This window comes from Melopsittacus undulatus, chromosome 3, assembly GCF_012275295.1.
Source record: "Melopsittacus undulatus isolate bMelUnd1 chromosome 3, bMelUnd1.mat.Z, whole genome shotgun sequence".
Lineage (NCBI taxonomy): Eukaryota > Metazoa > Chordata > Aves > Psittaciformes > Psittaculidae > Melopsittacus > Melopsittacus undulatus.
Window position 1 is genome coordinate 111353690 of NC_047529.1, and position 15921 is coordinate 111369610.

A 15921-nucleotide genomic window follows, 5' to 3' on the forward strand; every position below is an offset into this window, starting at 1 on the left:
AAGCATCCTTTATCTAATTACAGTGTATGAAAAATGTGGAGTGAACAGAGACAAGAAGGAATACAAATAAATTAATATCTAGAAGGGCCAAGTAAAAAACTCTCCCTGCATATTTGTTTCATTTAGTACTTAAAAACCTTTAAAAGAGAGAGAGAAGGAAATGTAAAATGGATCACTCCATTTCCGTTATCCACATGATTTATGTAATCTCTTGCTTCTGGGTTCGATCAGAGTCACGCTGCACTGGAAACTGCCAGCTTTTTGAGGTGGTCCATGAATACCTGGAGACTCACATCATCCGTCAGGATTGGAGCTCCCGATTCCTGCAGACACATAAAGAATGACCCTAAAGCAGTGGTGTTAACACTGGGGACTAACTGGAAGCAAATCAGATGTCAGTGCTCTGAAGTAATTCCCTGCTAAATCAACCACCTTTTTCCCTGCAAAGGACAGATGGCAAGAGGGAAAATGCTGCTCTTTGGTAGCAGTTCTGATACTGTCCTCTAGTGCAATCCCCAAAAGAAAGTTCTTTCTAAAGCATTAGGAATTTTGCTGCCCAAAACAAGGTAAAGAGGATATCAAAACCTAGTATTCTCAGGTAAAGTACACCTATATGTATCTATATTGAGGGTACTCTCTCCAGAATGCTAAATACACTGTGACCTAAGAGTTTTAAGTCATAGGGAAAGTGTGCAGATAATTTTTTTCATCAGGTCATCTGAAACCTGTAAGAACATGCTCTACATCAAGTTAGCGGCTCGCTTCAATAGCAGCCACCATAGAAAATGCTCCTGGGTCTGCCTGTGACCCCCATGCAGCTGGGATACAGGGACATCAAAGGGACAAAGCACTCTTTGTGGACACCACTCTTTTCCTGACACTGTTTATCTTGCCAGTTGAACAAAAATGTAACCTCCTAAGCTGGTAACTCCATTACCAGATGCTTTAGGACACAGAAATAACCTTGTTTCTTTGCACTGCAAAGCACTCTTAAGATCTTCAGATCCAATCAGGTTTCAGCAAAAAGCTTTTAGGTAAGAACTACAGAACAGATGTAACCTGCTCGTGGTTTGTGCCACGTGGTGGATTGGGTTAGCTGCTGTGTAGACAAAGCTGTAAACGTAGATTATTTTATAGCATTCTAAATATGAGTAGCTCTTCCACTGCTTACCTGTCCCCATGCATAGAGGTTATTGTGGGTCTGAGAAGGGTTCACTTTAGACAAGAGGAACCGGGCCTATTAGGACAAAATGTTAGAGAAGTAAATGTTAAGATGTAATCTGACAGCACTCTCAGCTCCTCAAGACTTCTTACTGCTTTAGGTCCATGACTAGTGATGCCCCTCTGCTTTTGCAAGCAATGGACTAATTTAACGTAAGTGGGTTTTAAGTCTAGAAACAGCCCTGCTCTACAACTTGTCTCCAAGGGGCACTCACCTGGCAGGGCAGCTCTGGTTCCATGTGACACAGGCATAACACTAGCACAGTTCCACATATGCCCCCATCTGCTCTTCAGCAAAGAGCTCAGTGTAGGAACAGCGTAACATGGTCACATCAAAAATGAATACCAAATCTTTGTTTCAGAGCATCAATTCCTGTCCCTTCACTGCTACAAAGCAACCAGGCACACACAAGCACAGCATAACTGTAATTCCAGGAAGAGCAAAAATAGGAAGTATTTTATATCCGCATTTGGCATTGGAGACTGCAGGAACAGATGGTCACACTGTCCTTGCAAGCTAACTGCACTCCTGTCTTGGGTAAGTTTAGATACATACCCAAAGCATTTCTTTCTCAGCTCTTTGCAGAATAAAAAGATATTTAACCTGGCTTCTGGGGTGTTTCTTTTTCCATCCTTGTATTTCAAAAGCTTATCCAGCAAGTGATGTCTTATCAAAGGACAAAGCTGTAGTAAAAGCTCATCAGAAAATATGCAAGCTCTGTACTTCAAAGAGCTAAATTACCACTGTACTTAACATACAGAACCATCCTTCTAAAGTAAAGCAAAAAAAAGCTATTTCCTCTACTCAACAACAGAAAGAGCTCCTCAATAAACCTCCTTACCTGACTGCCCCCATGTTCTGTGTGGATGTAACGTGGCATCGGGAATCTGGTCTGCAAGATTTCCTGGGCATCATCCAGTGGGGCTTGTAATAAGTGCTTGAAGTTTTCATATTCAGGCATCTCTTGGTAACCAGCTTTCTGCCACTGTGCAATAGTCTATTGACAGGACAGGGAGGGGGTATAAAACTAGTTGAGATGCCTGCAAGCCTCCCCTTTTTAACCTGCATTCTTTAAGGTACCAGAACGCACACTTTTCACTACCTCTGGCAATGACATTATTTAGTGTCTGTCAGTTGCTGAGTGTCTTGCTCTCCAACGATATGTAGAAACTCTTTAAGGTAACTCTTTGTCATTGTTGACTCAAGTGTTCAACTCCCTTTCATGTCAATCAGGTAATCCCTGCACACCTCTCAAAGAGAACTAACCTCATATGGAATGAAGTCAGGAGCTAATAATGGAGCTGCCACAAACTAGCATGCCCAACTTCAAGTATCCTAATAACAATTGTTAAATATGAGTGAAGTAGCTCAGTTCAAAAACAAAGGGAAGAGTTAAAATGCTTCCTAGTATTTAAAAGCAAAACCTGGAAAAATCCATAACCCATTTCTTTAAGAGTAGCAGTATTTAAGTGTCAAAACCCAGTCACCAAGTATGCCACATAGCTGAAAATCAAACTGTATCTGCATAGCGAACTGCAGCTCTCTGCCCTGCTTAGTTCCAAGCTTTTCTGACCTTTACCAGATATGGTAAGGGACCTCCTTCACTACCAAGTGTCCTGGTGATGGATACTTGGAAGTAGGAAGAAAATTAACTCTATCCCATCAGAAAACAGGACACCAAACTAGCATGAGAGCTGTATCTCAGTGCAGAACACATCCTTAGTGACTCCAGTTGGACTTTTGGCTAGGACACTGGGGAAGGAAATTGTATTAAAACTGGCAGCACATATGTGATATCATTATGTTAGTGTGGGCTTTGCAAGCAACTTCTTTGGCTCTCGCAGTGATGCTGTCTGCATGCATGGCAGGAGCAAAGGTGTGCAAACAGAGAAAGAATGTGTTTCAACATACCTCACCAAGGTAGATAACTATCTGGAAGAAAGTATCCATCAGTAGGATTCTGTCAGGGAGAATACTGCTGCTGTCCAAAAGCACTGGCTGGGGAAATGAACAAAGTCAAAATCATAGAATCAGCCAGGTTGGAAAAGACCCTCAAGATCACCAAGTCCAACTGTTCCCCTAGGGCTGCCAAGGCCACCACTAACCCACAGCACTGAGGGCCTCATCTACACAGCGTGTGAACACTTCCAGGGACAGTGACTCCAGCACTGCCCTGGGCAGCCTGTTCCAATGCCTGACTGCCCTTTGGGGAAGGAATTGTTCCCAATATCCAGTCTAAACCTCCCCTGGTGCAGCTTGAGGCCATTTTTTCTTGTCCCATCCTTTGTTTCTTGGGAGCATTACTCCAGCAGCTCCTGGGTTTCTTTCCCACCAGACACGTTCCTTCCAATGTGTCTGGTGGGAAAACTGCCAGCTTAAGGGAATCTGTGTCTGTCCACTGAATAGTTAAACAACTGAAAACAAGCAGCTGGTGAGAGATAATGATCTGGAAGGGCTGAGGCTTGCTGACTTACAAAGTGGACGCGGCAGTCTCTGGTAGACAAGCAAAAGTGTACGGAAACAGATTAAACATTCAATGGATGTTGGGAGGCAGAAGCAGTGGCTTAGCAAGCAGGAGGGGAATGGGTTTGGGGTTTTTTTGTGTGTTTTGGGGTATTAATTTAATCCAAGCTGTAAGCTTACTGGAAATACAATTCATATTCTACATTGCCCCATCCCAGCCTTTAATAATTACCTCAATTAAAAACTATATAAGGGCCTTTTTACTGAAATACTGTTACTCTGAATACTCATTATTTTGGATTGATCCACCTCTTCCTGTTAAACAGGGACTCACCTCAGGAGGGCCATGGAAAGAATAAGCATAAAGGATTGGCTGGATCATAATGAGAGACTGGGTCAGATCTTGCCTAGCAAAGTGGTGACGGTAGTAAGAAGATTCATCTGGGCTGTTATTGAAGACCTGCAGGAATGGGGAGCGTCGCAGATGGAACATGAACTGCACCAGAAAGATGAGTGAGAGGAGACCTTTCAGCAAGTTGTCAAAACGTCTGCACCCAAGTCCAGTCTTTCTGAACTGCAAATCCCCTTATTAACTCCTCAGAATCCCTTCCTTATCAGTCATTTGTAGCACTGAACTGCAGGAGCAGCCCACCACATTAAAAAAGCACCTGTGCCTCCCATCTTGAAGCTGATAAATGATACAAGATCTTTTATCATCACTCACACCCACACTGCCATACTTTTCCCATCCTGTGGGAAGTGACGTTCTTACCTGGGGATACAAAGAAAAGGATTCTGACAATCTGAAGGAGTTGGGATCATCTTTGCTGTATTGTCCAAATTTCTGGCACTGTTGGAAGCAAAATGGATACTTTGGTTATTTCTATTTTTTTATTTCTTTTTTAGAATTGACACTATTTTTTTAAGGGTGTTCTTTTGGTTGTTTTTAAACAGAGCAACCAAGGCATGAACATGACAACAGCCATGTAAGATAAAATTTACAGCCTGTTTTTCTTTTAAGTCAGTGGTCTCTGTGTCTTCCTGGACAAGAATGATTATTTGATCTGTTTATCTATTTACATATATTAAATGGAGATTTGAAATTATCTAAGAATAAAAGAAATAGTGCTGCTAGTACTACCCATTTTTTTCCATTACATCAGGCATACTATCTCGTACCTAAGCTTCTTTGTACACTACGAAACCCTTCTGCAGCTACTCCACTTCCTTCTAGAGCAGCAGCAGCTGCATTTCACCAGCTGCTTCACTGAAAATAAGCAGCATCAGATGGTTTGAGGAATTTAACTATACATGACTCCACAATCATTTCAGCATGCATCATGCCCATGTGCATTTTGACACTCAATTATTTGATACTGGCCCTGTTTTTTTTAGTATCTGATCTGTTAGTATCAACTCCACGTGGGTGTTTGGACAAGGCCAGAACTAATTTAGGCAATCAGGCTTGTGCAATTCAAAGCAAAAGACAGTATGAAGCTGCAGAAGTAATTACTAGCCTGAACTTGGCACCAGTGAACCCACACCTGAATGCTCTGTCCAGTTTTGGGCTCCCCAGGGCAAGACAGACATGGATATACGGGAGTGAGTTTAGCAGAGGCCACCAAGCTGGTCAGGGGCTGTAGCACCTCATGCGGAAAGAGAGGCTGAAGAAGGTGGGTTTGTTCAGCCTAGTAAAGAATGGGATTAGGGAATCGTGTTGGTTGCTGGAGGAGATTCAGATGGGAGAAAGCAAGGGGATGGGAATCACAGTGATCAAACATTGGAACAGGTTGTCAAGAGAAACTGTCCTTGGGGATCTTCAAAACTCAGCTGAACAAGAGCTGGAGCAACCTGTTCTAACTTCAAAGCTGGCCCTACTCTGAGCAGCAGGGTTGAACCACAGAACTCTGGAGGTCCCTTCCCACCTGCAGTATTCTCTGTTTCACTGTCACTTCTGTAATCTCAGTTTAACCCTTTCAAGCATGATGGGATGCTTACCTACCCCATCCCAAATTCACTGATCATACTGGCTATTGTGTACTGCAACTGTATGACCGTAATCAGAGCACACAAGAAGCAAGTCAATCTGGAAAGAGAATCCTGTTCTCGTTTCCAGAGACTATTTTTACTAGAATCAAGAATGCACCCAACTGCAGACTTTGGGTCTTACCAGTCTGATCAGCTGTCTGTCCAGCCACCGCAGAACATCGGGTCCCTCCTCAGATTCAGCTCTGTACACTCCCAGTCGTGCCATCAGCACAGCGGCTGCTTCTTGGTCAAATGCAGCTTCTATGTGCTGGAGCTGACTCTGTGCATCTGCCCAACTATAGGGTTAGTGAAGGGTTAGTGCTACATGCATTCACCTTCGGCAAAACTCAAACCAGATTCAACCTCCTGGTGCCAAACACTTCACAGCCAGTGCATGCAACAAAATGTTAGACAAATTCCAGCACAAACTGCATCTTCAGTTTCTGCCATTCTACCAAAGGACTGGCAGGAGATACTCACTTTCTAGCTATGGTGGTGACACGAATGCGTTTCTGCGTACTGGAGTGTTGATACTGAGTGACAAACTGCACTGCCCCTCGGCCTCCCTGAGGTATCGGTGCATTGTGCTGCAAATAAAACAAGGGAAGCCTTCAAACTTCCATAACAGTAAGATACAGAAAACTGCACTGCAGGGAATCATTTGAGCAGTCACAGAGTTAAGTATAAGGTAGAGATGGACCAGAGAAGAGAGACACGTGTATTAGCACTGTGTTTTCCAGCAACCCTTACAATCAAGTGGCATTGGACCCATTTAATATTGGATGTGACACTGACTCAGCTTGCCCCTTAAAGGATGGCAGCCACTTGTCATCTCTGTAGCAACAAACTTAAGAATGGCAGTAGAAGGTCTAAGCAAAGGTGCTGCAAGTCTACCATCCTATTCCAAACAGTAACAAATCCACACAGCAGAGAAAACAAAGAGACAGACATGTGGAACAGAATTCCTTTGGGGTAGCTTTCCTAGCTTCTAGCTGCCACATGCTCAGAAGCTTCTCTAGCCAAAAGTTACTTCTGAGCCATCAAGTTATTACAACTTGAAGGACCAAGTCTCCATTGCTACTTAAAAGTATAATTTCATTCTCCACAGTATTTATATTCTCCACAGCATCTACTGTCAAAAAAGATGTTTTTTCTTTGTTAAATAAATACTATAGGAAGAAGACAATGAAAGAATTCAGATTTTGTACAAAACAGAAATATCAGGCACTTTATGCATATGCAAACAACTTTGGAGACTATTTCTTTAGCACAAAACACTTGGTTGCTTTGCAGCCACCCATCTGCCACACAGGGGATGTCATTGCACTTTCTGGCCCTGAAACAAAGAGTTTGGTGTGTGAAAAAACAAAGACCATAAACCTAGAGAAGCCAGGACTGACCTGATTCACCACTTCAAAGTAAATGGCCAGAGTTGTGCTGGGATCCAGGCTACAAATTTTCCATTGAGAGGTTCCTCCAATTCCAAGCTCCTGCACAGGATCAAAATAAAGCAGCATTTTTATCTCTAGCAGCACGTAAGAGAAGCTTATGTCATATTTTGAGCAGAGGTACAAGTAATAGCAGGCATTCTGGATCTGTTATCGTTTAGGTGTGAATGAAGTTACTGAAGGCCACAGTTAAAAGAAAGCCTTATGGGGCAAGAATTCCATCTAGGAAAGACTGTCTGTTCCTAGGGATGTTTCCAAATTGTTCTTCTCCTTGCAAACTCTTTCATTCTAGCTGAGCTCTAGGTCTAGACAGAAGCTTTGCACTGTTCATTTACTTCTTTGGTAAAGGTTTTTCAATGTCAGAAACTTACGCTTTCAGAGACACATGGCCCTTTAGCATTCAGGGATATGCATGGTCCAATAGCTCCTGCAATTTTCAGCTCCCTAGAGGTCTAGAACAAGGTAAAAAAAAGAAGTTGTTTGGTTTGGGTTCTTAAAATCACCAGCACTTTTCTTTCCCAATTAATGTCATCGAGTGTAACTGATCTCTAACCTTTACATCCAAACATGCACCAAAAGCCATCCGAAATTCCCCATTGAATCCTTTGTTAAATACCCGCTGGAAAGTCTGCTTGAAGAGGGAAGTGTTGAAGGAGTCTCCCATTACCATGTGTCCTCTGGGAAAGAAGAAACAATATATAAAGGAACTCAAGCAACTGGGAACCAGAAGCAAATCACAAAGAATATGTTTCTCCAGCTCTTATGCATGCAAACACATGCAGACCTGTTTTAAAGCATGCCTTTGCATAGGTAAAATTCACATCAGGGAGTGCAGATTCATGGATGCCTCCTCCAAAGCCAGACATGTTAACGCTCCATCTTGGCCAGCTTACTTTCTCAACTACATTCCTTGCCCATCTCTTTAGCTGTCTTAAAAATGCTATTGTTTCACCAGTTAGAAATACTTCAACTGAGGAAAGAGCTTCCCTCAGCCTGCTTTCCTGGATCAGGGCTGGAAGCAGCCACATTACAGATAGGATGCCTGTAGGTGCATGGGTCTGTGTTGTGCCTCCCCACAGTGATTTAGCACACACCCATCCTTACAGAGATCATAACTAGTTTCAGTGATAGAGAACGCGAGACATGGACCCCTTAGAGATATCACTTAAAACTAGACCCGGGGAAGCCAAGAATCCCTGGAGAAAGCACAAGTGAGCTGTTAAGCAGAGAGAATTTGGCCCAGAAAAGGAGAGCTTCTACCCACAGCATCTGACTGTCTGCTGTTCTGATGGCACTTCAGTCATGCACACATCACAAAGCACTGTGGATCTATCCCATAAATTCCAGAAAGGATACTTGCTATCTCCCAAGGAGGCAGGAAACATTTGCAAAGGACATGTTGCACCATGCTTAAGAATACCTTTCTCAAAGCAGGACATGGAGTTCTCTACCAGCAGTGCTAAGTCACATGCTGTTTTGAGACTTCAGAAATGAGGACTTGGGATCAGGTGAGGTTTGCCATATAACTCCTGGCAAATTCAAACCACAGTTTAGAAAAGACTGGTAAGAATCTCACCTTTTCGCAAACTTAACTGCTGGCCCCTCCAAAACAACAACAAAATAAAGCACAGGTGCCACCTTTGTGCTCTCCTGCTGTGAACATACCCGGTGAGGTTTGCACAACACTTCATCTCCAGCAGCCCAGTCTGATCCAAGGCGCAGGCATAGATGTCGATGCAATGCCCGTTGGCTGCAGCGCGATTAGCCAGGGTCTCGTAGTGCTGGGGAAATACACATGGTGGTCAGAATGCTGCAATGGGCAGTTTTAATACTGCTCTCCAGCTGAGGCTAAGCCATTAAACACAAGGTTCAAATGATGTGATTACCAGTGCTCTGGTAGCTAAACAGTTCTGCTCTTATTGCTGGAGCACGCTTCTCCCTCCAAGGAAGTTTGTGCTTGGATGAGCTTGAGTTGCATGTCAGAGGTGCCATACTGCTTTCTCTAAGGCACATTCATGTCTGACATTTTTACCATTTTAACTGGGTTTTTTTTTCATAGAATCCCAGACTGGTTTGGGTTGGAAGGGACCTTAAAGCTCATCCAGTTCCAATCCCCTGCCACAGGCAGGGACACCTTCCACTAGAGCAGGTTGCTCCAAGACCCATTCAACCTGGCCTTGAACACTGCCAGCGATGAGGCAGCCACAGCTTCTCTGGGCACCCTGTGTCAGGGCTTTATCACCCTCACAGCAAAGGATTTTTTCCTACTATGTGATCTCAATCTCCCCTCTGTCAGTTTAAAGCCATTCTCCCTTGTCCTGTCACTACTTGCTCTTGTCAAAAGTCCCTCTCCAGATTTCTTGCAGGCCTCCTTTAGGTACTGGAAGTCATAGGTCAAGAAGACAAAGGACACTTTTGGGAAGTGACCAATTCTTGGAAAACAGCTTTTCTCCTCCCCAGAAAGAGATACAATGATGTCAGTGAACAAACTCTCCACCCACCATCAGCTAAGAAACCATACTGAAATACTTGTTTTGCTGAGAAGGCACAAGACCATACTGGAGAGGTAACTGGAAGGAAGTGGGTTTTACCCTTTCCTTGATCATTCTCATAATTTAATGTACACTAAAGGCTCAGACACTTCAAGGACAACCATGCAAATCCCGACATACAGTTCCCACATCCAGAGAATGGAATATGTTTGTTCCATAGGGAAGGACACTGAGCAGCTGTCAAAATAGCAGTGTAGGTTTGTGTTATGTACTTTCCCCTCATTTAGTGCTCTGACACAACATTCAGGTTTTGGTTTTAAATATTCCCAGCAGGCACTGGCACCTACTTTGGTGGCCTTCTTCATGAACCGTGCATTGTCCTTCTCTATGTCATGCCAAGAACGGATGGGCGTTTTCAGCTCATCTCCTACCACCATGCCTGGTCCTTGTGTTGGTGGCCCACCTGTAAACAGCATTATTCTGGCCCCTGTGTTTGGAAATGTGCCCTGAAATAAAAATAAGACTTATGTTAAGGGGGGAAGGGAGGGAAAATACTATTAAATGGCAAACAGTGCTTCAGGGACCTGTCTCTGCTAGAGCCCACCTTGATAAACAGCAATGTGTTTCCTGACAGTCACAACCCTCTCACGTCTAGACACAAGCTACGTCAAGCGTCTTTGTAACAGGAAGCAAGCAGTTTCTGTTCTTTTTACTTACATCTTAGATGATGGTCAAATAAACCCAGTGCATCCTACACCTCCACATGGTGATGCACACAAAAATCAGAGACCTTGAAACACCTGTGTATTTATCATTAGATGGAAACCCCCAGCCCACATGTCAATGTCATAGAGACAAACTGCACCTCTACAACCAATGTAACTGGGCCACAAACCAAGCTGGACTGACACCTGCACACCTCTCAGCAAAGACTCACAGGTGCTTACTTTGACCACCTCATCTCAAACAGCAGCATGAAGAAAAGTACCTCCAGTAAACCGACTGCAATCGAAAGAGCTACTCCAGTGGAACGTAAAGGCCTCTTTCCCTGGGTCACTGGCCATGGATCCCTTTGCAGTTCTCCAAGCAGATCTGTTAAATTCATGTCAACCTTATGTACTGGCTGCAAAAACCTGCAAAAACCCAAATAAAATGTTTTCCTGATGAGAAATTTAGAGAAGAAAGTGCCTCTTTGTTCCTGGCACACTTAAATTGCACTGAGTTATCAGAAGCACAAAGTCACGTGGCATGTGCCCTTCTTACATCCACACTTCCCAAGGCCTTTGCAAAATACAAGAATTGATCAAAGCAAGACATCAGGAACTGACAAGCCAAAGGCACATCAATCATAGGAAAGAACTGCAGTGGTGGTTTAGTCTACCAAGATGCACAAAAGCTGCCACTGAAAGACAGAAGCTGATAAAGACAAAAACTATATTCAGCAGAGGCAGATACAGCTTTACAGCTCAGGGATCACTTTTGCCTGTCAATCACTTTTTGGACTTTGCTGGGCTAGGGGTAGGAGGTGGTATGCAGGATTGTCAAGACCAGCCCCACCACTGGCTGTTTAATCAAAAAGACAAGCCCCTGCTCTAAACAACTCCTGAGCAATGTGCTTTTCAAAGACAGATGCTCTGTTTTTCAAGTAGAAACCTAGACTGAATATCAATCACACTCTTGCAACTGCAAACCCAAGACACTACAGTAAGTCTGATACACTGCCAGCAGCTTTGGTAAATCCCATCCATACCTGTCACCTGAAATAGAGATATAGCTGTGACAAGAGAATGCTATTTAAATCTTCTTATAAAGATTCTTCTTGGGAAACCCAGCTTTATAAGCACGACGCCAAAGGGACATAAAACATCTGCCCTGCTCTTCTGCTGTGCTGGTGCAGCTTACCTGCTTGAAATAGCAGGTTGCTCTGGAGTCTGAAGAGGTCTTCCCTGTTGAATGGGCACAGCTGGCCTTGAAAGCCCAAGCATATCCTGGAGAATAGTAAAGAGGAGGCAGAGATGCACTATTTAAACACTAAACATTATTTGCTGTCAAACCCTGAGGCTGCAATACTATAACATTAAATACATTAAAAATCTGTACAATTATTAATCTTTGTACTCCCATTAGGAATGGATCAATGAGCCCACATGTGAGATACACAAACTGTATTTTGAACAAGCTTCAATCACAGGCAAGAAGAAAGGACAGGAGCCCAGTGCTTGAAAGACCAGCAGAGGTGTCAGCAGAGCCAACAGGAACAAGACGTGGCAGAACATACCTGTATTTGCTTAGCTGTCAGGTCCTTTGTGCCCCTAAACACATAGCTCTTGGAAATGCCTTCACAGCTCAGCTCATGCACCTGGATCATTCTGCCAAAAGTGATAAGCCCCACCAGAGCATCAGAAGGCAGCAAGCTCAGGGACATCTGGAGGGACTCCTTCAGTGCCTGCAAGTCCTCCTCTTCCAAACACGTGTCGACAACATACAGGAAGATCAATGGTGTCTGTGGACCTCGCTGATGTGGAAAGAGATGCATTTACTGTGTGTGTACATTCGCCAGGTGACACTTCATAATGCCTCCAGCCAAGGAATAAAATGAGCCCTACCTTAAGCACACTGCAGAAATGTTATTTATTTGCATTATCTTAAGGAAATCTAATACACACATAATCTGTCACAAATAAGACAAGTCTGGGGGGTTTCAAACTTGCCTATGATTCACTTACCTGCACGATATATTCAATTGTTGAAAACTGAGGCATAAGCTCTGCTGGTTGATTGACTTCTGATATGCCTGCATATGCTGGAGGGAACTGAAAAAGAGAACAAAAATCAGGACAAGGAAGTTGCAGGACAGAAATGTAGGTGCTCCTCTGCAGTACAGAGGCTGCCCTGCTCATGATGTGGTTATTCAACTCCTTATTTACTGCCACTGCATCAATCTGATAATCTCATGACAAGAGACCCACAGAGCTGTTTTCCAAAGCACAGACAAGTTCCCAGCAGTATGGACAGCTGTTCAACCCAGTGTAAATAAAAGGTTGGACTAAACTGACTATGCATTAGCTGGAATTCATTTAGCCACATGACAGTTCTGATGGCAAAAGTCTACTCAAATGTAATGAATTTCATACTCGACAAGAATAGTAAATGTCAAGTGCAAAAACCACACTGGGAACACATGGGACATAGTGTGGAACACATGGGACAAAGATAGCATTAGCTCCTTCCTAAGCTCTGCGTGCTGGTAAAACTGAACCAGACAAGATGTCAGGTAAAACAGACCCATTACCAAGTACTCTGTTCTGGGTTCATCAGGAGAAAAGGCCAAGGGAAGGAATGTAAAAAAGTGGAATTTATGCTGAACATCCTTTGCCAGGGATGTTCTATAAAATTGTTCACTGAAAAGATGCAAGGGCTGATGCTGTTTCTAACTTACCTGATTTCTCTGAAAACAGAAGTTACAAGCCCAGAGCTTGGCCCGATAGTCAACCTGGCTGCAAGGGAAAGATGAAGCATTAGTACAACCACAGGACCGATTTTACAGCACAGCTTCACAATTGTCTATGCTGGTTCACAGCACTGAGGAAGAAACAGAATACCATATAGTCAATTTGAATGACTATAGAGTTTTAGGGATTCACACTCATGTTCTATTGCCAGAAAGTCCATCAGCTCACCCAACCCTGCAATTCCAGGGTTGTCAGCATGACATGGAGCATAGGTTTGGCAGACAAAGACTCAGGTCTAATCATTCTTTCACTACACTTGGACTCATTTCAGTCATCTTATTGCTTGTACAGCTGTAGCACACAAGTACTCCAATCACAGAGCAGCAGGAGCCACTCACCCAGATCCTGCACAACCACTGAACAAATAGGCTGCTCCCTGCCTCAAAGAGTTTACTTAGCTCATTAGAACATCCTGGAAAGCGCAGGAAAATGCAGTAAAGCCTGGCCATACACTTGGTTCATGGGCTTGATCTCTTTCTGCTTCCTCTTACTGGCTTTCCCTGCTTCTTCTCAGCCCAACACTAATCTCCAAGTACGTATGATCATCACATGATTTTGGGAACAAGATTGTTCCTCTTGAATCAACAGCAAAACTTCAAAGACAACTGTGATGCTAACAGGGGAGCTGACCTACAAGCAGCAGGAAACCAAGTGAACATCACAGCCCAGAGAATATCAGCATAATCAGCACCTTTGTTTAAGTTTCATCATTCATCACAAATTCCTTGGCCATTTTCATATCATCTCTGCCTTAACAGCCTCCCCAAAGGCACTCCTCTCTCCTCTGGTTCTGGCAGCTCTAGTAACAGGCTGGCATTCAACATAATGCATGCATGGATTTTAGGGATGTGGAATGGCTTGAGTCCAGAGGGGGCCACAGAGATGCTCCAAGGGCTGGAGCAGCTCTGCTCTGGAAACAGGCTGAGAGAGCTGGGCTGGTTCAGCCTGGGGAAGAGAAGGCTCCACGGACAACTTAGAGCAGCTCCAGTGCCTAAAGGAGGCGACAAGAAATCTGGAGAAAGGCTGTTGACAAAGGCAGGCAGTGATAGGAGAAAGTGGCTTTAACCTGACAGAGGGGAGATGGAGATGAGACATTAGGAAGAAATTCTTCCCTGTGAGGGTGCTGAGGCCCTGGCACAGGGTGCCCAGAGAAGCTGTGGCTGCCCCATCCCTGGCAATATTCAAGGCCAGGTTGGACACAGGGGCTTGGAGCAACCTGGTCTAGTGCAAGATGTCCCTTCCTGTGGCAGGGGTTGGAACTGGATGAGCTTTAAGGTCCCTTCCAACCCAAACCAGTCTGGGATTCTATCATTATACGACTTTAACAAACCCATGACAGCTAACTGGAAGAGGCTGCCAAGCACTAGGTGGAGAAAAAGGGGAATAATGAAGCAGCAAAGCTCAGATAAAAACTAGGTATTATCCATCCTCTATTAACCTCCCCAGCCAAGAAGTTCATACCAGAGTGGGTTGAGCACTGCTTTGCAGGTTGGCCTGCTACAAAGCACTGGCTCATACTGCACAGGCGGCAGGTCAGGACGCTCCTTCAGCGGGGTCAGAAGACAGGCCAGGGGCACAACCATCCTCGTGGCCTCCAGCCTGCTGGAGGGCCACACGTTCCAGCTGAAACGCACACCATCACGCTCCTCATTTTGCTGGATGAACTCCAAATACGTTGCCATGGGACTGGAGAAGCTCTGAAAGGACATAAGCAACACACTGCATGTAGACACAAGATATTGCAGGACAAAGCCTTATAATGAGTTAATCCCATTATCAGATGAACAATGTGACTGTACTAATCTCTTATGTCCAGTGCTTTCCAGACATTCCCAGCAACTAAAACACCACCAAATCCAAAGAAACAAGGCAATCCAACACTGTAAACCAGATGTGAGGGGTTTTTCCCTTCTGATCCACATTTAACATCCCACTCAACCACGTACTGGCCTCAAGGCAATTCTGCCTGGCTCAGGTATGGGAAAAACAGGTTTTCAACATATCCTGAAGCCTTCAGCTGAAACCTTGGCAGGGGGAAAGAAGGCCAAAGCACTCACCACAGATGTCACCCGGCCATCAGCCTGACCTGCTTACAGATGGAAAGGAGCACACACAAAAGGGTCAAAAAAGACCTTCGGACTCACTCCAACAGCTCCATGCCCCTCTTGTGCTGCTGTCCCCAGAGCTGGATGCAGTGCTCCAGGTGAGGAGAGGACACGCACTTCCAAAGCCTCAGCAGATGAGTGGCGGTAGTATTTCAGCATCCACATGGGATGTTATAGGGCACACTGCTCACTCCCGCTCCTTCCTCGCGGTGTTACAGGGAACACGGCAGATCACCCAGGCACAGGTGGGCACAGCTATACGGAACACCGCGGATCCCCAGCAAAGCCACAGGGACCACCTCCGACCCCTACGGCAACTCCATAGGGAAAAGCCCTAAGCCCCTCCACTGCTGAACACCCAGCACCTCCCATAGGGGATACCACCGACCCCTCCATCTTCCCCCATAGGATACACCAGTGAATGTCTCCAGCCCCTCCCATATGGGACAACACTGACTCCCCAGCCCCTATATGGCACGCACTGACACCCCCCACAGCCCTCCCTACAGGGGACAGCACAGACCCCCCCGTCCCCACAGCGCTTACCTGCCCGCTCTGCGCCGCTCCCCTCCGCCGCTGTCTCCCGGCAGGCCCCGCGCACCCGGCAAGGCCAGCTCAGCGGTACGGCGTGCCCGCAGCCAAGATGGCGGC

The 15921-nt window shown here is 44.9% G+C and overlaps 1 protein-coding gene across 1 annotated transcript; it reads right to left on the reverse strand.

Annotated features, from left to right (window-relative positions):
* Positions 1-79: 79 nt before the first annotated feature.
* SEC23B (SEC23 homolog B, COPII coat complex component) lies at positions 80-15873 on the reverse strand. Its single transcript, XM_034060806.1, has 20 exons — positions 15817-15873; positions 14627-14862; positions 13093-13150; positions 12380-12466; positions 11932-12168; positions 11556-11641; positions 10642-10786; positions 10001-10159; positions 8827-8942; positions 7715-7838; positions 7533-7613; positions 7114-7203; positions 6194-6300; positions 5856-6009; positions 4458-4535; positions 4020-4181; positions 3134-3220; positions 2064-2219; positions 1172-1237; positions 80-323 (listed from the first exon to the last, which is right to left on the reverse strand). The coding sequence occupies exons 2-20, from the start codon at positions 14845-14847 to the stop codon at positions 234-236; spliced, it is 2304 nt and encodes a 767-aa protein (XP_033916697.1). The 5' UTR covers positions 14848-14862; positions 15817-15873; the 3' UTR covers positions 80-233.
* Between the last annotated feature and the right edge of the window lie 48 nt (positions 15874-15921).